Genomic DNA, 27,061 nt, shown 5'->3' with positions numbered 1-27,061 from the left:
GGGAAAGAGTCTTGAGGTGTTATCTAATTCCTCGTAAGACACTTTAGAGGATCCAACCAGGTTGAGAAGATAGAAGGAGCGAGTGTGTTATCAGATCACCTGTCTCACTCTGAATGCCCTTGACTATCGTTAATATGAAACGAGTTCTGTCAGTCCTTGAAGATGGACACGGTATTCATTTTTATAATATTATTCAAAATGTAATAGGTGAATTTCACAAGAAATGTGTGAAGGTAACATTATTGTCATGACAGCACATTTTCTCCCAATTTAACTCGATCTCATGAAAGTGCGTATAAATAGTACGCCAAATAAAAACGAAAACTTGTGGTATTGATATGCATAAATGGACTTTGGCATGTATATGCTACGTGATGGGTAGGATTAGGGTTGTGGGGTAGATGCGTATCATATGTACGCGAAAACTGCGTATCATATGCACGCCAACAAATTTCGTATCATATGCACGCGAAAACTGCGTATTATATGCACGCCAAAGTCCATTTTTGCGTATCAATACCACGAGTTTTCGTTTTTATTTGGCGTACTATTTATACGCATTTTCATGAGACCGGGCTCCCCAATTCTATCCTCATTGGTGTAATACAAATATAATTTCTGAAGTGACATTGAAGACAGGAGTAATGATGCTGAAAATTCAGCTTTGCATCACAAGAATAAATTACATTTGAAAATATATTCAAGTAGGAAACTGTAATTTTAAATTGTAATAATATTTCACAATTTTACTGTTTTTAATCGAATAAAATAATAAATGCACTTAAAAAAAAAACTTCTTTCAAAAGTTTTTTTTCAATAAATTATATTACATTATTAATGCAAATTCAATTTTATTTTATAATGCAGTAGAATTAAGAATTTTGGCAATCTTGGTATATGCTTAATTGTCATGAAAATCGTAGTAGTCCTAAAAATGGGCCGATGGATGAAACCAATCATTATTTCCCAATGAATATTCTGTTTCATCCAGAAGTATTATGGAAGTCAAATGCGTCGTGAATGCTGCTTTCTTCAATTAACCATACAAATTATGCATATTCATGTGCATTATACAGAAATAAGCAATGATCTTTCTCTTTGCAGGTGTATGTAAACGGTGAATGGGTGACTAGTATCGGAGAGGGTGGTAGTTTTGGAGAGTTAGCCCTGATATACGGAACTCCTCGAGCTGCTACTGTGAAAGCCAAGACTGACCTGAAACTGTGGGGAATAGACAGAGACAGCTACCGACGCATCCTCATGGTAATAACACACTCACACACTTACGTTACACAGGGTGAATAAATGACATCAGTAATGTCAGAATTGTCATTTTTGGGTGAACTGTCCCTTTAAATGACAAGGCCTTCCTCCGTCCACTCAGATGGCATGACATTCCAGATTGAAACTCTTGACCAAACTAAACTGAACTTTCCACCCTTTGGCATTCTTTAACTAAATACTTACTGTCTCGCTCAGCAGCGTAATCTGCATCGAGTGCTCAATCTGTAGCAGTGTTTGTGTTTGTTTGTGTGTGTGTGTGTGTGTGTGTGTGTGTGTTGTGGGAATGAATAAATGAATATTTCTAATGGCCCGCGAGCCTCTGTGGAAACTGTTCTCCACACAGAGCCTGACAAGGAACCAATTTAGATTTTTCTGTCAGGCCGTCGTTTGTTTTTTCTTTCTCTTTAGTGTCTTCCTCGCTTTCTTATGCAAACACACATTTTTCATGCTGACTTACTCTCTTAACACACACACACACACACACACTGCGTTCTGTGAGAGGAGAGACAGCCTGTCAGATTTCAGCTGTGCTGAGTTGCTCTTAATTAAACTAATAAATTATTGTGTGCGTGGCTGCAGTCAATTAGGGGTAAGTCAGTAATTCACAACGCTGTTTATAAAATGTGTCATATTCCATATGTCCACAGTGTGCATAAAATCTTGACTGTGTGTATCATTTTGTGTGTGCAAATATACCTGGACAGTATAGAAAAACATATATTACATCTCAATATTTTTCAGCCTTTTGATGTTATTTGATGGATATCTTGTTATTCAATCTGAAATTACTTTTTTCCCCAATCAAATAATATCTTACTAGTCTAGATAATATATAATAATGATTGAGTATTTTATGTCTTGATTTAACAAGTTCAACATACATCTTGAAAGACTTTTTGATTGAATTGATGATTAAAAAAATATGCATTTATTTATATATTTATTTATTTTATTTATTATGATATTATAATATATTATATATCTTTTTTTTACATTACATTAATTAGAATTTTAATAATTAAAATTGAGTATTTTACTGCTTGATTTAACATTCCCAACATACATTCTGAAATGCATTTTGATTGAAATGATGATTTAAAAAGATGTATTTATTTATTTATATTTTTCACATGAATGCAAATTTATGATTTTTTTATGATTGTACAATTTGTACAAGTTTAATTTATGCTGATTGTAATAGAAGATGTAATGAGAATTAGATTTTTTAGATTTATATTATTCATTTAAATATATTAATTAATTAATTTATTTTTATTTTATTAATTTTTGTTTTATTTATTTATTTATTCTTTAACTTTTATTTATTTCTTATTTATATAAGATATTTTTTCATTTTGATTTATTTATTTTAATTTTTTTTTCATCCCTCGTTATCCAATTAATAATACCCAAATATATTGTAATTATTCAATGTATTGCCCAGACTAACTTGCAAGGAAAACACACTGTATTTGGTCAGTTATTTGAGTAGACATTTACACACATAAATATGCACTAGAAATGTGCCTCAAGTTTCTATCAGAAGTGCTTTAGTTCACATTTTATACGCATGGTCTTTCTCATTTGCTCTAGTAAAGAGATCCTCACCGACACTTATTCAAGCTCCGCAGAGTCTGTCTATAGAAAATACATACAGTTTATTTGGGAAATGTGGGTGAACTAATCCATTAAGCTTGACCAGCACTTGCCGGAACGCTGTAGATCACGATGTCATGCTTCACTTCAGTGTCTGCAGGTCATCTTAGATGTTCTGATGTTTTTGTATCTTCTTCTCAAACACCAGGGGCGGAGAGGTCACTGACCTCGTAAGAGAGAAGAGCTTCACGGTCAGTCAGTGGCTGGATATTTGCGTATACGTTTTGTTGTCTCAGATTTGAAAGTGGTTTAGTTAATAAAGCTTTACAGGCCATCTCAGAGGAACATTTTTACTCCGATGTTTCTCCTAAAATTAAATGGACTCAGATGACGCAATTGTTGACATGCAGTAAGAGAAATAAAAATCTGAGCAAGCCACATGAGATGACTTAAATCTGAGAAATCTGTCTCCACTTGTCCTCCATTTAATCTCATTCCTGTCCTGAAGAAACAATTGAGACAATAAGAAGTTCATTTGTGATTTTTCTCTCGTACGAGACCATCTCCACTTAATGTGTTTCTGTGTGTTTTATTTGAGTATTAGAGAGAGACCGAGCCGAAACAGACAAGACTAGGAACAAAGGAAGCCAAAACTTTCCTTTAATCTGGATGTTTATAGCAGAGTGTTTGAGGAAAGTCCCCCGGCTTTGTTCTCAGCGCCGTGTTTCTTATTCTTGTTCCGTAGAGACTGATTAGAGGGCAGGAGATTCTGTTACCTGATGTCCTCCATGTGTCTTCTAACTGCTGCTTCAATGTTTTTCTAGGGAAGCACGTTGAGGAAGAGGAAGATGTATGAAGAGTTCCTCAGTAAGGTGTCTATACTTGGTAAGTAATGAGAGCTTTAGTAGAGTCCCGTCAAAAGATTTCGATCTGTAAAACCATTTTAGAGTAAATTGTTGCATTAAACACAAATACCTTGTGTATTAAACATGGGAAAATCAAAATTGTGCAAACTGTCCGCGAAGCTATTCTTATAAAAAATGTTGCATTAAATGCAACGCAAATTTGCGTACTGTACTGATAACGTTTTACAAGTCTCATTTGTTAAAGTGCCCCTATTATGCCATATGCCAGTCGCCTACAATAGGTTTACATGCATGCAAGGTCAAAAAACACTTTAGTTTTCTCAAAATATGCATTTAATATCACCTCATTTTCCAACGATTCTCAAACGATTCATTCGAAGCAGTTCTAAGATTCAGTCTCTCTAAACCCCTCCTTTCAGTGAGCCTACTCTGCTTTGATTGGTCAGATGGCCCAATCTGTTGTGACTGGTCTACCGTGTACAGCACATGTCGGAAACGATATGCCCATAGTTCGGTATTTTGAACGCTCAATAGAAAATATAAACATCTATTATTTATCATACTTACAGATTGTGATTCAGTGGAGCCAGCTGGTCCAAATAAACTAGGTACTGAGCTGTCTTTCAAGAAGAAGCATTTTGTGAAACCCGCGTTGAACTCCCAGTCATCAGTAAAATGACGGGAACATAAAAAAGATTGGTGTTGTACTGCTGTGATACAGTGGGGAAAAAAAGAATTTTAACCACTGGTTCCTTGCAGCCTCATCATTCGGAAGTGAAAATGAAATGAATTTACTTTCACAGCATAGGACAGCGTCATCTTAACATGATGTTAACCACATGAACAATTCAACTTGTTCGCGGCCAGCCAATGTAGAGCATAGGTGGGCATTATGCAAATGTGTTACCCGTTGAATTACTAATGACTCGTTTAGGGGATTCAGAGTCGATTCTTCATTTTGGGAGACAGTAACTTTATTTATCGTGCACTTTTGGCTTTACAACTTTGCAGATCATCTACATTCAAATACAGTGGGTACGGAAAGTATTCAGACCCCCTTCAATTTTTCACTCTTTGTTATATTGCAGCCATTTGCTAAAATCATTTAAGTTAATTTTTTTTGTCTTCAGTTAAAAAAATGTGTGGAAAACACCTTGATTATTGATTTTAAAATGATTTTTAATGTATTGAGATAAAAAAAACCTTTAAAATATTAAGATATGTATTGAATCACAAAAATGTTTAATGTTTATTGTCATATTGGTGCATATAGATACAAATTTAATAATTAATAATTAAACATTATATATAAATATATTTAATATTATTAAATATTACATAAAAATGTATATTCTGTCTTGTTCTCATTTAAAAAAAGCAATGATAAGCAAATATATATTTTTATTTGTTATATAAAAATAATTTTCTTTTTGCCTTCATTGTGTATTTTTGTATATTACGCTACAGTACCCTAAAAGTGTAAGGTGCTAACATAGACACCCACATACACACTTTTTTTCTTAGTTGAAGCATGCGACGTTGATTTTTCCCTCACTAACAGCTCATGTTACGACTGAAGCAGGTGGATGTCTGCCCAGGCGTGAGGATGTCTTAGCCAGCCTGATAAAGTGACCATTAGTCTGGGGCATGCAGACAGACCGGCCCCAACACACAAACACACACCTCAGCCTCACACAACAGCCCCCTTTTAACTTAATAGTTAACATTATTATGAGCTCTGATCTGAGAATGATTGTCCGCTACTGTCCTGCATTGGGATGATGGGAAATGCACTGTGATGGGATGATGGGAAATGAAGAATGACAGAGTGAGCAAACAGTGAAGGGCAGAGGCGTTCATTATTGTTTGCAGCTGGAGGATGGAGCGGCGCTGCAGAAGTCCAGAGGGTTTTAGTGTGGTCGTGTTCGTGTGTGGTACGCCTGTGTGATGGATGCTGGAAGGTGGGAAGTGTTTGTGGAATGTGGTGGGCATTGAATGATGGCTTGGGCGGTTTCTTTTCTCACGGCCACAGCTTCAATAGTCCACGAGCACTTCAAAAGTCCACTTCTAGGTCGAGATGCAGTCCTCACATTCTGCAGGAAGTTCATGACAAGACTTGGTGTCTTTCTGATTAGTCGGTTTATTTATAAAAGCATTAGTCAGAGTCTCTGATGACACACCCACTGCTCACTCACGGACCACCGGATGCTCGTTGCACACACAAAAAAAGCAAAGCTTTCAATGGTCTCTAAAAATATATCTGTCTGTGGCTGCTTGTTACTTTTGGTTAGATGGATATTCAACAACTTTTCATTATAACTTCTATGCCTTTTATTTCAGTGCATTGCTGCTTTGTTGCACCATGATGTTATCATAGTATTATCAGATTTATCTAGAGGTGTTACGATTCACGTGTTTTCCCGATGCATTGATCACAAATGCTGCTGATCCATACATTTTTGGATTGTGAGTTATTTGCTTCGGTCAAGAATTTATTTAAAATGCTAAAAATCGAATGAGTTGTGATTTGGGAAAGTATTATTCAATATTTTAAAATATATAAATAATTTACTTGCATGCACAAATGAATGGAGATATCACACTATCATTTGCATCCTCATGCACATACCATTGATAAAGTGGCCAAATTATTGCATGGCTACTACTACTGAAATGAAACGCTTTATTTTTATGGTCATATTGGTGCATGTAAATAAAACTTTAGTTAAATATTATATATAAATATATTTAATATTTTTTTAAAAATAATATTTTTTGTCTTCATTTAAAAAAAAAATTATATTGTGTAGAAAACATACCTCGATTATTCATTTAAAAATTATTTTGAAGGTATGATTTTTATTTGCGTGAAAAATCACAGCTTTTTTTCTATAAGATAAATTTTTTATTTTATTTTTTTTTTACAAAATGGGATCCGGAATACTTTTTCTCAGCACTAAAGTATTTTATCAGCTCATTGCACTCTGTTATATTCTAAGTAGAATGATTTACATGTATTTAATGTGTTCACGTTCAGGTTTCTGGGTGCAATAAACAGTCTTAAGAGGATAGCTCACCCAAAAAGGAAAATCTGTCATCATTTAGTCATCCTCAAGTTGTTCAAAACCTATATGAGTTTCTTTCTTCTAATCTTCTGCTGAACAGTGAACACAAAAGAAGATATTTTGTAGACTGTGGGTAACCAAACTGTTGACGATAGCCATTGACTTCCACAGTATGGAAAAAAAAAAATAGATGAATTTTCAGTTTTGGGTGAACTGTCCCTTTAAGTAGTTTTTTTCTTGCTTAAGACACATTGGGAGAAGTATTTACATAATCATATGAATGCACTTTAAAAAAAATGTAATCAAATCTCATTGTGAATCGGATTGAATCAAATTGTTCTGAATCTGCAGAAATAGTTCCTGAATTGAATTGAAAACCTATGGATTGTAAATTGAATCGATTCACTTTCTCCCCAAATATTCACACCCCCTAACAACATTGTTATTATTATTATTGTTCGACCCTTGAATCCTGAGTTCAAGGGTTGAAGTTAAAGGGGTCATATGATGTTGCTAAAAAGAACATTATTAAGTTGATGTATTTCCTCAGCGACCAGCGCGGATCAGCTCTAGGCATGATGAAGCGGATATGGTCCTCTTTTGGAAGGCCAAACAAAGTAGTTTCACTTTCACAATGAAACACAGTGTTTTCACGACATGTCGGCGGCAACAACAAAACTACAGCGAGAATAAAAGTTACGCCTTCTTTCTTTGCGTGAACATTTGGGCAGCATTATGCAAATCTTCCCACATTGTGACGTAGACAAGTGGGGGCGTGTTAGAACGAGCCGTTTTAGGTAGGCGTGCTTGACTCTTAACTTTTATAAAGAATATCTCTTTGGATTTGAGACTTTAGACTTTGCAACTTTACAGATCTTCTTTATGCACCAAGAGCTTGTAACACTCCAAAGAGAAAGGAAAAATTGAAATCGCATCATATGACCCCTTTAAAGTATAGCTGTTCAGGTACCTTAAGATCCGAAAAGGAAAATCTGATTGAACGTTTTTGGCTTCCGTAACATTAAATGTTTGTGTCTTGCAGAATCCCTTGATAAGTGGGAGAGGTTGACTGTGGCCGATGCCCTGGAGCCTGTGCAGTTTGAAGATGGAGAGAAGATCGTAGTGCAGGGAGAACCTGGAGATGATTTCTTCATTATTACAGAGGTATGCGTAGAAATGACTCTTTTTGTTCATTACAGCTAGGAAAGAACAATCTTACCTTTTTGGTAACCACATTAACAGTCTTTTAAGTACTTGTTTCTCCAGGCTGACTAGAGGAGAATGGCTCTCCTTGGTTCCGCCCAAGGTTCCTTGAGGAGTTTGGTCCTGACACTTTCTAAAGTTGCTTACACACTATAGTTTCACAAGGCGAAAGCAACTTTTTAACTTTTACTGCAATGCAATCTGACGTAGGCCAAAGAAAGTTCCCAGTACTTTTGGAAATCTAGTTTTTTGGTATTCCTGCTTGATTTCATATTGATCTGACTCTTTCCACACCTTCTAAATAGATCAAACTGAGCTTTATGTCATGCGTGAGAGCCCTAGAGTTGTTTTCAGACAATCCCCATTGTTAGAAATGTATTGAATTAGGATCAGTATCATGAAACTTAAACTCTGAATTGAATTGTGTGAATATTGAATTATGACATTGTGAGGTAGTTTGCAGTAGAGTCCTACTATATATTGAATATATTGTGCATGTAAGTTTATTTCTGCTTGTTTTCTCTATCCTCTATTGTGTTAGCTGACACTCTCGCTTTGTGCTGTCAACACCAAAGAGCACATTTACATTTCTGAAAGCACTCGTGGTGCTGATTCAGCATTCTTCTCATTCTCTGCCAGATCTTTGAACAATATTTTGATTAACTCCACATTTATGAAGATGTTGTGAAGTCTGGAGGGGGCTCTTTTCCCGTCTGTGCATGTGCTCATATTTTCAGCACCTCTCTCTTTTTTCCTTCTCATTCTCTCCTCCATGAAGGTTGCAGAACTAATATCATCAGGCTGTTGAGTGAAGTAGAGCTCTAAACCTTCATTTGGATGCCTCTTGTTCCTGACCTGTGCTCCCATGAATCCACCTGTTTATTGCTTGCTTATTAATGGTGATTCCTAAGGCAAGCATGACTTTTATTTTTGCTCAAACTTTGGGTTGGTGTTTTGAACAAACCTCTAATAATAACTAGTAAACTTTGGTTCGTAACTCATCCTGAACCACTTTTGTGCCACAGACATGAATGATTCCTCTAATCACAAGGCTTGTTGAGGAGATATAATGGATTGATGATTTATTCCTAGCAGACAAAAATCCCATTGAAGGAGAAATTAGATTTTTGGGTTGGCCTGCTCATCATTTTGATAAAACATTCCTGATGTTGAGGAGCCAAACATCACACAGGTGAAATGTTGCATTACTATAGTATCTGTTAGATTTATTGTGGATTTGAGATTGATGACGCTCAGGTAAAGTCGTGAGTATGTGCGTTTGGAAAAGGCTTTTGCAAGAATTCTTCCTTTGGGGAATGTTATAAATCTGAGACTGATGAGCCGTATAAAGTGAATCTGGGACAACACACACTTGTAGCAGAAAGGTTAGTTCTTCGCTGATGAACAATGGAAGGAGAGGCTCGCCAGTGTTGAGTCTGTGTGAGTGTGACTGACCGCAAGTGTGGGAAACCTGCTGCTGTGTCCAGATGTGTGTGTGTGTGTGTGTGTGTGTGTGTGTGGCTTCAGACAAACAGACAGAAGCACTTGCAAATCTAGTTTCCAAAGGAAATGTCTTTAGCCAGAATCTATTCTATTTTATTCTATTCTATTCTATTCACCCAGTTCTATTGTGGTCTTATCTAGTTATTGTAGTTATTTGTATTTACTGTACACTACCATTCAAAAGTTCAGGGTCGATAAGATGTTTTTGAAAGAAGTCTCTTATTCTCACCTAGGCTGCATTTATTTGATCAAAAATGCAGTAATATTGTGAAATATTATTGCAGTGTAAAATAACTGCTTTCTATTTGAATATGTTTTAAAGTGTAACTTATTCCTGTGAGTCAAAGCTGAATTTTCAGCATCATTACTCCAGTCTTCAGTGTCACATGATCCTTCAGAAACTGACACATTTTTTTCAGAATCCTTTGATGAATCGAAAGTTAGAACAGCATTTATAGAAATATAATTTTTTTTACTAACAGTGTAAATGTATGTAAACTATGTATTTCAGTGCATACTTGCTGAAAAAAAAGGTTGCTCAGTTTTGTTCTATTCCATGTTCTATTCTTTTCTATTCGCTCTGCACTTTTCTGTTCTATTCTGCGTTCTATTCTGCTCTGATCTATTGTATTTGTTCTATTCGGTTTCTATTCTATTTACTCTTTACTGTTCTATTCTGCCTGGTGTTCTATTGTAATTTTTTCTGTTATATTCTATATGTTCTGTTCTGCTCTTTTTCTTCAGATCTATTCTGTTTTGTATTGTTCTATCCACTTTGCTCTGTTCTATTCTCTTTTTTTCTGTTTGCTATTCTATTTTCTATTTCAGTTCTTCTGTGCTTTTTTGCATTCTTCTACTCCAATATGCATTTTTATCATCTTGTGTTCATCTGGGCCAGGGAAGAGCAGGGCAGAGAGACAGATAAAAATAAATGAAGATGACTTTAGCATGAGACACGGCTCTGCCTCGTTGCTTGTTTGTGTCTCTCTCTCTTCTGTTCCTCTGTTTCTGCCTGATTCCCAGTGCAGGGTGGCCAGCGGTTCAGTGATGGAATGTGGGCTGCAGACTTTCACACAGGGTCAGGCCCAGACTTCAGACCTGAGCGAGGGAACCAGGGACGGCTTTTTACAGACACACTTACACAGGCTTGGGAAGGGAGAGATGTGTGGGTGTCATTGTCCAACTCTGGTCCCATAGTTCTTCCTTTTTGCTTCTTGTTTGTCTTGACAGACACTGTGAATGAAACTTCTTCCTTTTAGTTATTTCACCTCTTTCATTTTTGTGGTTTGGACCATCATTCATACACACACACACACACACACACACACACACGCACACACACACGCACACACACACACACACACACACACACACACCCACACACCCACGACTAATTACACACTAAATAGGAAGATCACAGGACACATATTGAAACAAAGTTTGTTGCTTGCAGCCTTAAACTGACATTTTGTTATTGATTTATCACATTATGGTTCTGCTCCAAAGCCAAGTGAACCTTGCTCTCTACTTCCAACATCAGGGTGACCATACATACTCTTTTTCATGGACATATCCTGGCCAGGATTTCTAAATAACCTAAAATATCTGGGATTTGGCTGTTTTCCTTTGTTGACATGCTTTCTACAGTCCTCATACAATCTATCTATCTATCTATCTATCTATCTATACTGTAGATCCCACCTCCTGACACGCTATAATTCAAATATGTCAATTATGTACAATGCCTGCATGCTATTGGTCATACTAATTCAGCAAAATACAGACATTTTGGACAATTTAGAAATCCTGGCCAGGACATGTCTGGGAAAAACAGGACAAATGGTCACCCTGCCTACATAGGCTGCTCCCTTCTAAGGCATCATCTTAGTCCAGTTTGTATTGGTACTTTTCTGTAAAGATATAATCTTTATAATTCACAATTCTTTAATTCATAATTGACATTTCTCTTGCATTATCTGTCATCTCGGATAATTTTTTTCCCCAATGAGCTTGTTGCAATGAGTACATGCAATGCATTTTAATGCTGCGTAATCTTTAAGCATTTAAGACTAAAGCCAATAACTGTACCCACTACAACCAATACAATTTCAGTCCAATGAGGATTTGTTATTAAATTGCCTCACAAAATCTTTATTGCACATTTTCGCAATTTACACCAAACTTACAAGAGAAAGATGAAGAAAAAACATCTCTCTGTCTCTGAGAGTTATGTATATAATATTATATTTATGCACGTCATACTCTGTGTTTGAAACCGTGTTTTTTTTAGTATCATTAAGACACTATTATCATTTTTATTAATATTTTTATTTTATTTTAGTTACTTTTTAGTATTTTTTGTGTTTTTGTCATTTTTAGTTTTTTTATTATGTGTATATAGTTTTTATTCATTTTCATTTTAGTTTTATTTATTTTAGTACATTGTTGAACTAAATGAATATGATTTATATTTTTCTTTTATTTTTTATATTTTATTTCAGTAATGGAATAATTTTTTTATGTTTTTTTTATTTTTTTAATTTTTTTTTTTAGTTAATTATTATAACTCTGTTTTGGAATACATTTGTTGTTTGTTGGATTGAGTCACAGAGCAACAATGATTTGATGCGTCACACATTAACTGATTTCACCACGTATAACATTCCATCATCTTAATTTGGGCCGTGGTAAATGTGATGATTCATGATATGGTTTATTACCCATACAGCTGCTCTCAGACTGTCTTAATCGTGTGAGAGCAGAGGGCCAATTAGAGATCTCTGTGCCATACGTCTGCTGAATTGTTTGCATTTGGGTGTTTGTGTTTGTATTTTGTGTGTGTTAAATAGGTTTTCCCACAGATACCAAAAAAATGTGTTGCCCATTGTGAGACTTTTAATTTGATAGTAATGCAAAACCAACAGCTCCAGGGCATCCCCATGATGTCATACCTCTGGAGAGCACGTCCCCAGCCAAGATCCTGCACATACCAGGACGCTGATCCACTGGGGTCACATCGAAACATTCAAAGCTTAAAACTTAGCTTAAAAGCTTTTTTTAAAGAAAAATATGGACTCTGTCATTATGTACCACATAATTATAGGCACATTCAAATCGGAATAAGATGAAAGCCATCCCTGGCATATTAAAAATTCAATGTTCTGACTGTTTCCACATTTTCTCACAGGGTTAGGTCTTTTGCACATTAAAGTTATTACATGTACATTTACATTTAGTCCTTCTGCAGATGCTTTTATCCAAAGTGACTTACAATTGGGGAATACATAAAGCGATTCTTCTTAAAGAGGCAAACAGACAAAGGAAGTGCTTGTAATACCAAGTTTTAGGCATTGTTCAAATAAGTACAACTAGAAAGGGAAGGAATAAATAAAGAGAAAGACAAATTATTATTATTATATATATTTTTTTTAATTTAAGATGAAGTCAAGTAGCATTGAAAGAGATGAGTTTTCAGCTGTTGCTTGAAAATTGTCAGGGATTCAGCATTCCGGATAGGGGTGGGAAGATCATTCCACCAGCCAGGAATGGTGAACGAGAATGTTCTGGAAAGTGATTTTGAGCCTCTCTGTGATGGTACCACGAGGCGTCGCTCACTAGCAGATCTCAGACTTCTGGAGGGGATGTAGATTCGTAGTAGTGAGTGGAAGTAGGCGGGTGCTGAGCCTGTGGCTGTTCTATATGCAAGCATCAATGTCTTGAACTTGATGCGAGCTGCAACCGGTAGCCAGTGCAAGGAGATAAAGAGAGGTGTAACATGGGCTTTTTGGGCTCGTTGAAGACCAGTCATGCCGCTGCATTCTGAATCATTTGTAGAGGTTTGATTGTGCTTGATGGAAGTCCAGCCAGAAGAGCATTGTAGTAGTCCAGCCTAGAAATGACATGGGCCTGGACAAGTAGTTGTGCAGCATGCTCCGTTAGAAAGGGCCTGATCTTTCTGATGTTGTGCAATGCAAACCTGCAAGATCAAGCGGTCTTTGCAATGTGGTCTTTGAAGGTCAGCTGGTCATCAAAGATTACACCAAGATTTCTGACCGAAGTTGATGGGGTAATTGTAAAAGAACCTAGCTGGATGGTGAAATCATGCTGTAGAGTTAGAGTGGCAGGGAAGACAAGAAGCTCAGTCTTTGCCAGGTTGAGCTGTAGGTGATGATCTTTCATCTATGCCAAGATGTCCGCCAGGCAGCCTGAGATCCGTGCAGTTACCTTTGGATCATCTGGTTGAAATGAGATATAGAGCTGTGTCATCAGCATAGCAATGATAGGAGAAGCCATGTACCTGTATGATGGGGACCCAGTGATGTAGTGTATATGGAGAAGACAACTCATTCGAGGGTTTTCGCTATGAATGGAAGGAGAGAGACAGGTCTGTAGCTATCTGTAAGTGAAGTGTTTTATGTAGGTTTTTTGAGCAGTGGGGTTACCCGAGCCTGCTTGAATGCAGTGGGGAAGGTGCCTGTGAGGAGAGGTGTGTTGATGATGTGTGTGAGTGCTGGTAAGAGTGTAGGAGAAATTGCTTGGAGAAGGTGTGAGGGGATTGGGTCCAGAGGGCATGTTGTAGGATGGCTGGAGAGGAGAAGTTTTGATACTTCTGCCTCAGTGAGGGGACAGAAGGAGAAGGTGGGAGTTTTAGCAGTGGGTGTGGTTGGTTTGAAGTCCTGTATGTGTGGGGCTGAAAATTGACTACTGATTGTTCTAGTTTTGTCTGTGAAGAATGTGGCGAAATCATCAGCTCTTATAGAAGTGGTGGGAGGTGGTGGAGGGGGACAGAGGAGAGAATTGAATGTTTTGAAGAGATTACGTGTGTCTGGAGCACTGTTGATCTTATTGTGGAAGTAGGAAGATTTGGCAGTATGGACTTCCGCAGAGAAGTATTGCATAAGTATTGCAAGTAAGAGCTGGTCAAAGGACTGTACTTTTGTATGTGAGACATATATGTCTAGTCTCAGACTGTGCTAACAATCTTTCTGTATGAATATGACCTGCCCATAGATAGATAGATAGATAGATAGACAGATGGATGGATGGATTTTGACGCTCAGCTGTTTGTAGTGCTTTTTGGGATTACTGGGATACATGATTACTGCCTTACATTCTGGCCAAAAGAAGGAATAATTATACTAATCAGTAATTTGTAACTTGTAAGATAAATAGTGATGTGTGAACGAGCGTGAGAAAATAAAACGTAAAAGATAGTTCTGCCTAATTCATCCCATTAAAGCGTGCACAAATATGTATAACTAACATGCCCACATCAATGCAGGAGATGCAGAGGAGAAGATTCGGATGTATTTCAGAATCAGATAGAGCTTTTATGCATCAAGGCAAATTAGATGGCATGGTTCTCCTAAAAGAGACAGAGGTGGAGAGCTGCCCACCCAGACACCACAACCAGACTTTACTGAACGTGAGTAAACAGCAAGTCAACAACATTGGCATCCCAAACTCTCTGTGTCTTTGGTGCCCAATTGAGCTTGATGCCCTCAGGTAAAAATGGTAGGCTGAATGCATGAGTTACCTTAGCTATATGCTCGACTGAACTGGAATGTTTGTGTTCTAGACGATGAATAAGATGTTGGCAGCGTGTCTGATTCTTCATATTGGCAGTGAGGCAGTCCCACAGCTGTGGACCTCTGTAACATAATGCCTTTCCACCAGCAGATGTTCGTACAGTGCATGGAAGAGGCATGCATCCTGTGATCTGTCAGGTAGTCTTACAGATTATATTGCAGAGCTTTGTAAGTTAGCAGTGAAATTTCATAGTCTTAGACCTGATTTTGACATTTACTGAAGAAAATCTGACTAGTGCTCAACCATGAAAAAGTTATCCACATAGGTGGTTGCCACGGGTGGTTTTAGCACTCTGTTATTATGGTTGCTAGACTGTTATTGGTGGTTGCTAGGGTGTTGCTATGCAATTTCTGAAGTGTTCTAAGTGGTTTTAGCATCTTCTGTGGTTGCTAAACCGTTATTGTTGGTTGCTAGTGTGTTGCTATGCAAGTTCTAGTGTTCTAGGTTTTAGTAATTGATGTGGTTCCTAGAGTGTTACCATGCAATTTCTGAAGTGTTTTAGGAATTTATGTTGTGTGTTGCTGTGCAATTTATAAAGTGTTTAAAGTTGTTTCAACACCTTGTTATGTGGTTCCTACAGTGTTATGGGTGGTTGCTAGGGTGGTGCTATGAAATTTCTAAAGTGTTCAAAGTGGTTTTAACGTCTTGTTATGTGGTTGCTAGAATCTTATGGGTGATTGCTGGGATATTGCTATGCAATTTCTAAAGTTTTTAAGTGGTTTAGCACATTGTTTTGTGGTTGCTAGAATGTTATAGGAGGTTGCTAGGATGTTTCAGTGCTGCCTATAGTGTTCTAAGAGGTTTTAGCACTTTGCTATGTAGTTTCTAGGGTGTTGCTATGCAATTTCAAAAGTGTTCTAAATGATTTTAGCACCTTGTTATGTGACTGTTAGAATGTTATGGTTGGTTGTTGCTATGCTGCTCCTGGGGTGTTCTAAGATGTTTTAGCACTTTATTATGTGGTTTTCAAAGGTGTTGCTACACAATTTCCAAGGTGTTCTAAGATTAAATAAATGTTCAGCTCAAAATTGACCATAACACCGGGATCTTTACAGTTGTGGAAAACAGTACAGAAGAACCCTTTTGTTTTGAAAGGGCATAATTGTGTTTAATCAGTGAAGCAGTGGAAGTTGAATGTTTATAATGATAGAAATAATAACTCCAGGATACAACTTTGATGGACACTATCCTAGACCCTTAATTTTCACACGTGACCCATGATTTTCAAGTCTTCCTTAACAGGATGTTAAGGTCAATGGGGTCAACTGTGTGCTGAAAGCTCCAAAGAGATCCAGTAGTGCTACAAGTGAGATACAACCATGGGCAGTGGGCAGTATGTTATTGACAACTTTGACGAGTGCCATTTTAGTCTTCTGCAACGCTGTTTAAAATCATGTCAGTGTCCACTAACAGTTTGAGTGTAGACAACAACTGTTTTGAGAACAAACAACTCAGGTCTGGCGTCCATCAAGTGCTAGGCCTCTTCTCACTGTATGTGCTCTCTCTTAGTAACAATTTGTATGCATTACATTGATTTCCACTAATAAGGAAATGAAATCCAATCAAAATTGGACATGCAAGTAAGTTCCTTGATTTTTAAATTTTTTTTTTTATTAGACGTTTATGGAATAGCTTTAATCGCTAGTGTTGTTCTCTAAGATCTGGTTGTAACTGGGCTGTTGTTTGAAACCCACATCAGCAGTATCTGGAGGACTCCTTGCTCTCACATATGTAACATCACTTAATCATAAAGTTCCTCAATGACATTTAAAAACTAGTCCATGGTTTCTCTCTTCATCTAAATTACGAATAGGATACAAATTGTTGCTATTGATGTGCAAAGCCCTGAGTGACACAGCAAAAGAGTCTGTAGATGACCTCTTGACCTGCTACCAACCCCCACATTTGCTCACAAGATTCTAGTCACATAAGGACCTTAAAGGATATTATTCTACTTATGTATCAAGGAGATCCAATAGTGCTACCAGCTACAGCACTGGTCAGTGGACAATAATCTGTTATTGAAGACTTTGACAGTGCTATTTCAGTAATTATCCACACTAGACTGACACTGGTTTATAAATAAATATTTAATAATATAAGTCTATGAACACTAAAATTATGTATTTTTATTTGGTTTAATAATAATTGAGTTTTATTCATTTTTAATTGGTTATTATTATTATTATTATTATATTTACATTTATATTTATGTAATTTATCTAAATGTATATATTTATTTAGTAATATTTAATATAATAATTATTCATTATTACCAAATACTATGTTTAATTATTATTTTTACATTTAGGCACATGTGTTTAACTTCTCTTATATTACAGATTTTTGCCTGTTTTACTTTTATTACTTATATTTACATTTTTAATACATTTTGTAATAATAATAATAATAATTATTAATGTTATAATTATTAATTATTACTAAATACTATTATGTTTAATTATTTTTTTTATAATTTATGCACATTTGTTTAGCTTCTCTTATATTACTGATTTTTTTTGCCTGTTTTACTTTTTTTTAAATATTTACATCACTTACTGTACATTATTCCAATTATTGTTTTATGTGCTTTTTTGCATTTTTACATACTTAATTTTGTATTGATTAATTGCTTTTAGTGTTTTCAATGTCTGTAAAGTGACTACGAATAGAAAAGCCCTGGCCTGTGAGCCTCCCTCCTTTTACTGTTGGATTGTGGGTAATTTGTCCTTGATGTGACAAATGTGACAGAACGTGTGTGTCTCCTTGTTTATCTTTCTAAATGAGTTTTTGCAATGCAGTGTGGGCCGTTGCATGCAGTGGAACTCTATAACTGTTGAAAAATCTCAACACTGACAGGCCCAGGTGTGCGTGTATGTGTGTGTGTGTGTCGGTCTATGACGTGTTTTCGTATGTGTCTTGCGAGTCCCAGAGTTGTCTAAATCCTGTACACCTGCAGGCATTTAATGCAAAGAATCTCTTTTTCACTAATCCTTCTGACGTGTCTCAAACTCGACACCGTGAGCTAGGCTTTTCTGTCTCCTTTTTCTCGTCTTTTGGTAGTTTTCCTCCTCATTAAATCTGCATATCACTTTCTCTTTCTCTTCCCAGGGTACAGCATCTGTTCTGCAGCGCAGGTCTGATAATGAGGAATATGTTGAAGTGGGCCGCCTGGGTCCATCTGACTACTTCGGTGAGTGTTGTGAGGATCGCAGAGCCTGCAACGTTGTGCCAGAGTCTTGTAAATAAGAGAACAGAAGTGCCTGAGCCAGACAGGAAGAGTAGCTTTCCTAACAGGTGGCAGTTCGTCATGTGCAGGGCTTGCAGAATGTAGATCTGTGTGCTTGTTTACCGTCAGTGCGGTTTACACTGCTGCACCACAGGCGCACTGATCTTTGGTTTATCACACGACATAGTGAGTATAGTAATATTTACATTATATAGCGAGACACTGCTTTTTGTATTGTGACTGTATAATTTCAAAGCGGTGTGTTTATGTTATCAGCATACAGCAAAGGCAGTGAATTTTAACTGATGACTGCTTAAAGATGGGGTGAGACATTTCTGCAACACTAGTGTCACCAAACAGAATGGCAGAAATAGTGATTGTTTTAAACAGAGTTTCTAAACACTCCCCGATCTTCCATTGGTTGGCCAATGAGATAGTCCCTCCTCAAACTCAAACCATTGGATTGAGTCAATGTTGCACTGTTAGGCTGCTCAAATGGCTTAATTACTTATTAGTTTCTGCATAAAAAATAAAGTACCTTTAAATGTCTTTAAATGTTTAAATGTCTTTAAATACTTTATTGTTGTGATTTTTTTTCTTTAAAGGGGTCATAAATGTAAACATTTGTATAATTTCATTGACTTGTAAAGTCAATGTTCTTACACACACAGAGCAAAAACAGTCATAATAATACAATAATAAAAAATGTAATAACATTTTTATAATTATTTGCATTAATATATTATTTATAATAATGTTGATGATGATCATTACACCAATTACAACTAAATATTATTACATTTAATTATTTTGAAAATGTTTCATTTATTATATATTTATGATTTTTGCCATGTTTTAGTTATTTTTTAATGTAACATACATCCTTAACATTATTCTAATTATTGTTTTACTTACATTTTTAGCATACTTTGTCTTATACTGATTAACTACTGTTGGTCTTTGCAACTTCTGTAAAATAATATAGAGAAGCCCTGACCTGTGAGCCTCCCTCCTTTTATTTTCAAACATTTAGTGAAATAACATATTATTTTATCACAATTTTTAGATTTTTTTTTTCCTTTAAAAGGGTCATAATCTACACATTTGTGTCATTATACACATTCAATGTTCTTGCAAAAACAGTGCAAAACCATATTTGTTTCCACTCTGTCTGAATTAGACTGACTGTTTTTGCTACTGTACCTTTAAGACTTCTATATGTAAATAAACCTTTGCTACGACCAGCTGACATCTATGTAGCGGCATAGTTCACATTTGTTCATTAGGGATAGCCAGGTTACTAAGTATTAAATAGGTGTTGTTAATTATGTAAATTTAAGCGGTACCAAAACAGAGCCCTGAGGGACACCAGACCTGATGCCATAACGAATTTGTGAATTCTTTTGTCAACCTAGTATTAATTAATAGCCTGGATGCACTGGGATATTTTGAGTTTTGAATGTTAGAGTATGTAAGATCGATTTTATGTCAGAGTGAAAAAAGTGAGAAAAATCTAAATGGATTTCTATGATGTGTAACCTTTGAATCAAGTCATTAAGCTAATCTATGTGCATTTGTTTTATTTGTTCAGGTGAGATAGCGCTGCTACTGAACAGACCCCGTGCGGCCACTGTTGTGGCCAGAGGTCCGCTCAAGTGCGTGAAGCTGGACAGGCCACGTTTCGAGCGTGTCCTCGGGCCCTGCTCTGAGATCCTCAAGAGGAACATTCAGAGATATAACAGCTTCATTTCCCTCACAGTCTAACCCAACCATCTGACACTTGTCTAGACCTCTGTCAGGTTACTTGGGTGCCTGGTTGCATAAAATAATGTGTGAGGTACTTCATCAGTTTTGCTTAAATCATTAGCTTAACTCTAGTTGAGTTGCTCTGAACAGGGTCGACAGTAGATAATAATAAAAAACAACTTATTTTATGCAGCCAAGCATTCAGTTTTGACTTTTTTTTCTTTTCTTTTCTTTTTTTTATTGCAAGAAGCACAAGTGCTCCACCTTTCTGCTTTTTTCCTTTATGTGATTTTCTTTTTCTTATGTGCACTTTGAATTGACCTATGCTGTCACGAAGCTATATTTCTGCAGATTAGGAGAGGAAATGAGTGATATGGACTGATGAAAATGGACTGATATGAAACAGCGTTGAACAGGAAGGTAATATTACAGATGGTATAAGTATATGAATATGTTTACATAGAGGAAAGAGTTTTTTAACCTTTGCCTTTTAGCTGTGTTTAGCGTGCTGTGTTTAACCCCACGTGGGTCAGTTTGCCATCTTGTTCGAGAGCTCTGACCCTCTGATGCGAAATCTGTTTATTGAAAAGCGTTTTTTGCTGTTCTATAGTGATATTTTCTTCTTGGCTGTTCCATCCCTTAACCTTCTCTGAGTTGTGCTTCTGCAGCTGGAATTAATGGGAAGGGGTTTGTTACATTTTAAGACACAAGTTTTAATAGAGGACAGCTTTAAAGGGTTTTCATGGGAGTCTCGCTGAAGTCTTAATGTGTTGTAAGAGTTAAATCTGTATGCTGTTGCTGTCTTTTATTCTTTACAATGCAATTGTATTACACACAAATGCACATCCACACACATGCTCTTACTGTACATCCTGAGGCCATGACAAGTTTGGGTGAATCTCATGAAACCTGTCAAGAACATTTCCAGGTCGTATTTCACCCCGATTCCCCAAAACACACACACACACACACACACACACACACACACACACACACACACACACACACACATTATAGGACCACTGAGTCCTATATTTTATTTTTAGGACCACTGAGATTTGGAGTAGTATTTTTTGTACTACCTTTAATTTATGCTGATTTAAATAATAAATATATATATATTTTTACTCTAAAACAGTAAATAAAAAATACAAAATTGACAATTTTGGGAATTATAATACATTTTTGGGAAGGACATGGGAATAAGATTTTTATTTTTGTCGTACAGTATTGATAATATTGTGGAGAAATGTACGCAGTTGTCAAAAAAATAATGCAAACATCCTAAAAATGCTCTTCAAAATATGTTTAAATTGATTTATGAACAAAATAATTACATTTTAGAGTGAAATGTGACAAGTGTGACAAGTGACTAATGGATGTGATCCAACATTGATCAGAAATGGGAAAAAGTTAATTAAAAAAAATTTAGAATAATGGTAAGTACGCTAATTTTGTGGGAAAGATTTTTTGTAGTACAGTATCGAGAATATTGTGGACAAATGCACACAATTGTCATGAAAATAATACAAATACAAAGCAAAAATGTCCCAAAAATGGTCTTAAAAATAGGTTTGAATTTATTAATGAAAAATATAATTCAATTTTGGGGTGAAGTGTGACATTTTTGTGTGTGATTCACCAGTTTACTATGCAGTACTTATGGAAATGTTCTAGAATTGAATAGAAATTATAAAATTTGTTCTCAGTACCTGCCTACAACAGCATTTTGGCCATTGTTTGTGTGTTCAAAACATTTACCTGTATAATTCACTTATGAGGCTCAAAAGTGCTGTAGGTTTTGAGACAGCCATTGTTTGTTTGTCGTGACTTAAGGAGAGTGTTGGTTTTTTGCAGTTTAGTTTATTTAGATGAATATGTTGGAGGTTATTTGAGTGAATTTGGAAGGGGTGATTGTGCATGCTTTGTTTCTTGGTTTTTACAAAATAAAATGCACACACACACACACACACACACACACACACACACACACCAACGTCTACACACATTCTGTGACTCAAATCTTTAGGCCAATAAAGAAAAGCTTCTGAACACCATTAAATGTCTTGTCACTGTTTAATGCATTTGTTTGTCTCTTGAAACCCCCTTTGATCTTTTCTAGATTACCTTATCATTCTTCCTGTCTGTTTGACTCTCGTTCACCCCGGATCTCTCTCTCTCTTTTACTCCCACTGTCAGTCAGATGTCAGCTTGTGTTGTCAGAGGAAGGGGAGGCCAGCGAGATTAAACTGGAGCTTTTGGCTTTGACACATTCCATCTGATCTTAACTACACTAAATCAACTGGGGAATGTACTCAAGCCTGCCAGTCAACCACTTTAAACACACACACACACACACTTGATTATAAAAGCTTCAGGCTGAATTGATGACCTCTTATTTTAAGACCTCTATTTTCTTTCCATTTTGTTTTTATTAAGGACATTTTTTATTTTACATATCAGTTGATTTGCATGTTTTAAGGGCATTAATGTTTGTATTTATATTTTTTACATATGAAGCTTTTTTTGCATGCTTTAAAGGAATTCATTTTCTATTTCTTTCTAATAGCATTGCAATAGTTTGCATGATTTAAAGGTATTAATTTTCTTTTATTTGTCTGTTTTCTAACAATTATGCTTTTTAATTTTACTGATGGAATTATGTATTTATTAATTTTTGCATGTTTTAAATGTTACCTTTTTACCAACTTTGTTTGAATTGTCTATTTTAACTTTTTAAAGGGGTCATATGATGTTGCTTTGCATATGATTATTTAGTGTATTTGGTGTAATGAAATGTGTTTATGCGGTTTAAGGTTATTTTGTTTTTACATTATTTTCCACATACTGTACATTATTGTTTCTCCTCTATGCCCTGCCTTTCTGAAATGCGTCGATTTTTACAAAGCTCATCGGTCTGAAAAGCGAGGTGTGCTCTGATTGGCCAGCTATCCAGTGCGTTGTGATTGGCTGAATACCTCAAGTGTGTGACGGAAATGTTACGCCCCTTACCATATTGTGATGCCTTGTCCCAAAAACATTAAAACCCATTATAAACTGATCCACTGATCATGTGCTCGTTACTCCACTACACACCTCGGATCACTTCCTCCTCACTCTTAACCTCAACATGGTTCCTGACACAACACATACCCCTACACATGTCACTTTTCGACGTAACCTACGCTCTCTCTCACCCTCCCGGCTATCTGCTATGGTTTCGTCTTTGCTTCCTTCCCCTGAACAGTTATCATCTCTTGATGTTAACCGTGCTACTGATACTTTCTGCTCCACTCTTACGTCTTGTTTAGACATGTTATGCACCAAGAGCTTGTAACACTCCAAAGAGAAAGGAAAATTTGAAATCGCATCATATGACCCCTTTAAATGTAACTTCAATAAGATATTTTTTAATTCTTTGCATGTTTTAAAAGTTTGAATTATCTTGCCTTTAATGTTGCTTTAACTATTGTTTTGCATGTTTTAATGACATTAGTATTTTTATTTATAATCATGTAAAAATAAAATTCTAAAAGTCTAACATTATGCTACATTATAATGTTAGACTTTTAGAATTTTATTTTTACATGATTATTTTGTATTATCTGTTTTTAATAATTATGCTTTTTAATTTTAGTAATAGAGTATATTAATTTATTTGCATATTTGAACTAAATTTAGGTTTAAATTTTGCCTTTTTTAACTAATGAGGCTTTTTAATTTAACTTTCGTAATAAGGCTTTGCAAATTCTTTGCATGATTTAAAAGTTTGAATTATCTTGCTTTTTATGTTCCTTTAATTGTTTGTTTGTTTGCACCACAATGTTTTTTTTTTTTTTTTACAGTTAGTTTATTTGGAGCAGATTTGCAACTGGAGTCTCAGTAGATTTCATTACCAGCGACCCGCCTTTACCACCCCACCCTGTCATGAATGATTTAACAGATTTGCCCCCGACCATTACTGTGAGAACACGTTGATATTCAAGCTTAAATTGTATAACTGCTAACATGTCATCTTTGTGTCCCAAACTAATCCCTGTATGGCAGTATCAATGTATGAACATCCACATTACAGTTAAATCCTGACCTGCTTGGGTCGAGGACTGGGATGTGCTGCCAGCTCTAATGAGAAAACAAGAATGAAAGGATCAGAGGAAAGGAGGTGCTGAGGTCAATCAGGAGAGCACCAGATCAGGTCAGCAGATCACAATCTCTCTGAATAATGGAATTCCACAAAAATTCAAAGGAGTTAATGGAACAGGAATAAAGCGATGATCTGATTACAGTTCAAACACTGCTCCGACTTTTGGAGTTTTTAAAATTCAGCCGGAACTCAAAGCATCAAATATGAGAACTTCATGCACACTATAATTATAGACTGACAGATTCAGATCTAGTAATATGATCATAGGAAGTATGTAGTCTAATTTTTTTCCATGTATGCATGTATGTGTGTGTGTGTGTTGTGGGCTAAACTGAACTGTTTATTTTTCCACATACTGTATATGACTAATCAAAGATGATTTATAACCAAATTCCCGCAGGACATTAGACACTTAGAGGATTCTCTTTGATGTGTTTCCTGTTTGGTGATGTAGTGTCCATTCACCTGCCTATGTAAAGAAGAAAAACGGCCCAATGACAGTTCAGTCCAAGAGGAACAGCACAAGCAATTGTCCTAATGAATCATTCATTCATTTCACCCTTTGAAGAAAATAAATAAATAAATAAATCTTTACCACTCATACTAATTTTTGTTGTGTGCAGTATACATGGAATACCAGGATGGTATTAGTGTCTTACGTTTTGTAATAATTTGTTTTTTTATGGATTTTTGGATGTGTGTGAGACTTGGAACTGACAATAAAGACAATAAAGTTTTTTGAATTTGAATGAAGCACTACATTTAGCTGCACGTGCAATATATAACTATGACACAATGCATTGGGCAAGGCAATTATAGTTAACTAAAACTAAAACCATTTAAAAAAATCATTACTTAAAATAAATGGAAGTACATTTATATGTATGTATGTATGTATGTATATATACATATATATATATATATATATATATAATTTCAGGTACTTGATGTTGTGCACATACATCTTCTGATGCCGCTGGACTCATCATCAGTGATGTTCCTGGAATCATCGGGTGTTTCGGGTCTTTCAACATCATACACCCTCCTCCAGGTGACCCAGCTGGGACTGATCAGACCCAAGCTTGTGTCCAGCTGACTAGCTACTTAGCACTCCATGGCTCTCCTCTTTTGAGCCATAGTCACCTTGAAGCCCTCTCTGCTGCTTCAGTGGTGCTGCGTATAGCTACCCTCCTGCTCGCTCCCTCAATGCCCAGCTCTCTGTAGGCTCTGGCCAAGGAACGTGCTGCAAACCCCCTACATCCAACTTCAACTGGGATGCACCTCGCTCTCCATCCTGCCTGCTTGCAGTCGCTGACGAGTCCTTCATACTTGGAGAGCTTCCTTTCAAAAGCTTCTTCCGAGCGATCTTCCCAAGGGACGGTCAGTTCCAGCAGCACAACTTGTTTTGTGGATTCCAATACGAGGATGATGTCTGGTTGTAGAGTAGTAACTACAATATGACTAGGGAACTTCAGATGTTTTTCTAGGTCCACTAGCAGTTGCCAGTCCCTTGCAGAGGCCAGTATGCTGGCAGATTTCCTCTTCGTTGAAGTAGGCTGCTCTCCAGCTCTGACGAAGTTAATTCTCTGCTTGGAGGGTCGGGACCACTTTGCCCTTTCAACTCCAGTACCGATAACTTCAGCAATGGTCTTCAGGACTCGATCGTGCCTCCATCGGTACCGACCTTCTCCAAGTGCCTTTGGGCAGCAGCTCAAAATATGCTCCAGGGTTCCACGCTTGGAGCACAGTGGGCATGCTGATGACTCTACTTTTCCCCATAAGTGAAGATTTGATGGACTCGGCAGGACATCGTACACTGACAGGATGAGAAATTTAATACGGTATGGCTCAGCCTTCCAAAGCTCCGTCCAGGTAACTTTCCTATCTATTGCTTTCTCCCATCTCGTCCAGGCTCCTTGTTGTTTCATTCCCACTGCCCTGCAGGATCTAATCTCCTCCACAGTTGCTCTCACCTCCTCCTGAACAAGGCTGTTCCTTTTCTTCCTTCTGCTGAGGTTCACATGTGGCGTCGGAAAGGATCCCAGCCCAGCTCTGCCTTGTGTAACTACTCCCACCAGCCTCCTGTTCCGCAACCTTGCCTCTGCCTCCTGAACAGCCTCTTCTGCCGTCCATTTTCTGCCAGTCCTCACTTGGATCCCTGCTTTGGCTACTTTCTGGTCTCTTGAGTCCCTGTTATTGTAACACTTCTCTAGTTCTTGTTACTTTGAATTCCTCCTCTAAGGATTTGAAAGGTAGCTGCAGCTTGTTGTAATGTCCATAAAGCACAATGCTGCTCAGGCTCTTCGGCAACCCCAGCCATCTCCTGAGGTAGCTACTAACTTTCCTCTCCAAGATCTCAACTGTTGTAATCGGTACTTCATATACAAGAAGGGGCCACAGAATTCTAGGGAGAATGCCGTACTGGTACACCCAGGCTTTAAACTTCCCTGGCAAGCCTGAATTGTCTGTAGATTTCAGCCAACACTCTAACTCTGTACAGGTGGCATGGATCGATCTTGTGTTGTGTCTCTCAAAGAACTGTCGGAACACCTTGCCTAGACTCTTGACTGACTTTTCTGAAATAGTTGGGATGGTTGTGCCTGCAATGTGGAATCTTAGTTTATCTTCCACCTTCCCTTTCTTCAGTACCAATGATCTTGATTTGGCAGGTTTGAAATGCATACGGGTCCACTCCATTAGCTTCTATAGGCCCTGTAAAATCCACCGACATCCTGGGACTAATTCTGTGGTGACTGTAAGATCATCCATAAAAGCCCTGATGGGTGGTTGTCGCTGGGCCGAATTTGTTGTAGGGCCTCTGCACTGTGGTTCAGCA

General features: G+C 36.9%; 1 protein-coding gene and 1 pseudogene across 1 annotated transcript in view; one reads left to right on the top strand and one right to left on the bottom strand.

Annotated features, from left to right (window-relative positions):
* Positions 1–20,242, top strand: part of LOC107653458 (cAMP-dependent protein kinase type I-beta regulatory subunit) — a 70,429-nt gene extending 50,187 nt beyond the window's left edge. Inside the window, exons 7-11 of the mRNA XM_016440170.1 lie at positions 1,105–1,263; positions 3,705–3,765; positions 7,854–7,975; positions 18,218–18,299; positions 19,927–20,242. Coding sequence (XP_016295656.1) covers positions 1,105–1,263; positions 3,705–3,765; positions 7,854–7,975; positions 18,218–18,299; positions 19,927–20,099 — 597 coding nt within the window. The 3' untranslated portion in view covers positions 20,100–20,242. The remainder of the gene's footprint in view (positions 1–1,104; positions 1,264–3,704; positions 3,766–7,853; positions 7,976–18,217; positions 18,300–19,926) is intronic.
* Positions 20,243–25,325: 5,083 nt separating this feature from the next.
* LOC107653437 (uncharacterized) overlaps positions 25,326–27,061 on the bottom strand; it is a 3,051-nt pseudogene continuing 1,315 nt past the window's right edge.

Source organism: Sinocyclocheilus anshuiensis, unplaced genomic scaffold (genome assembly GCF_001515605.1).
Source record: "Sinocyclocheilus anshuiensis isolate Anshui unplaced genomic scaffold, SAMN03320099.WGS_v1.1 scaffold383, whole genome shotgun sequence".
Taxonomy (NCBI): domain Eukaryota; kingdom Metazoa; phylum Chordata; class Actinopteri; order Cypriniformes; family Cyprinidae; genus Sinocyclocheilus; species Sinocyclocheilus anshuiensis.
Note: the sequence above shows the minus strand (reverse complement) of the source record. Positions and strands in the feature narration are given on the sequence as shown.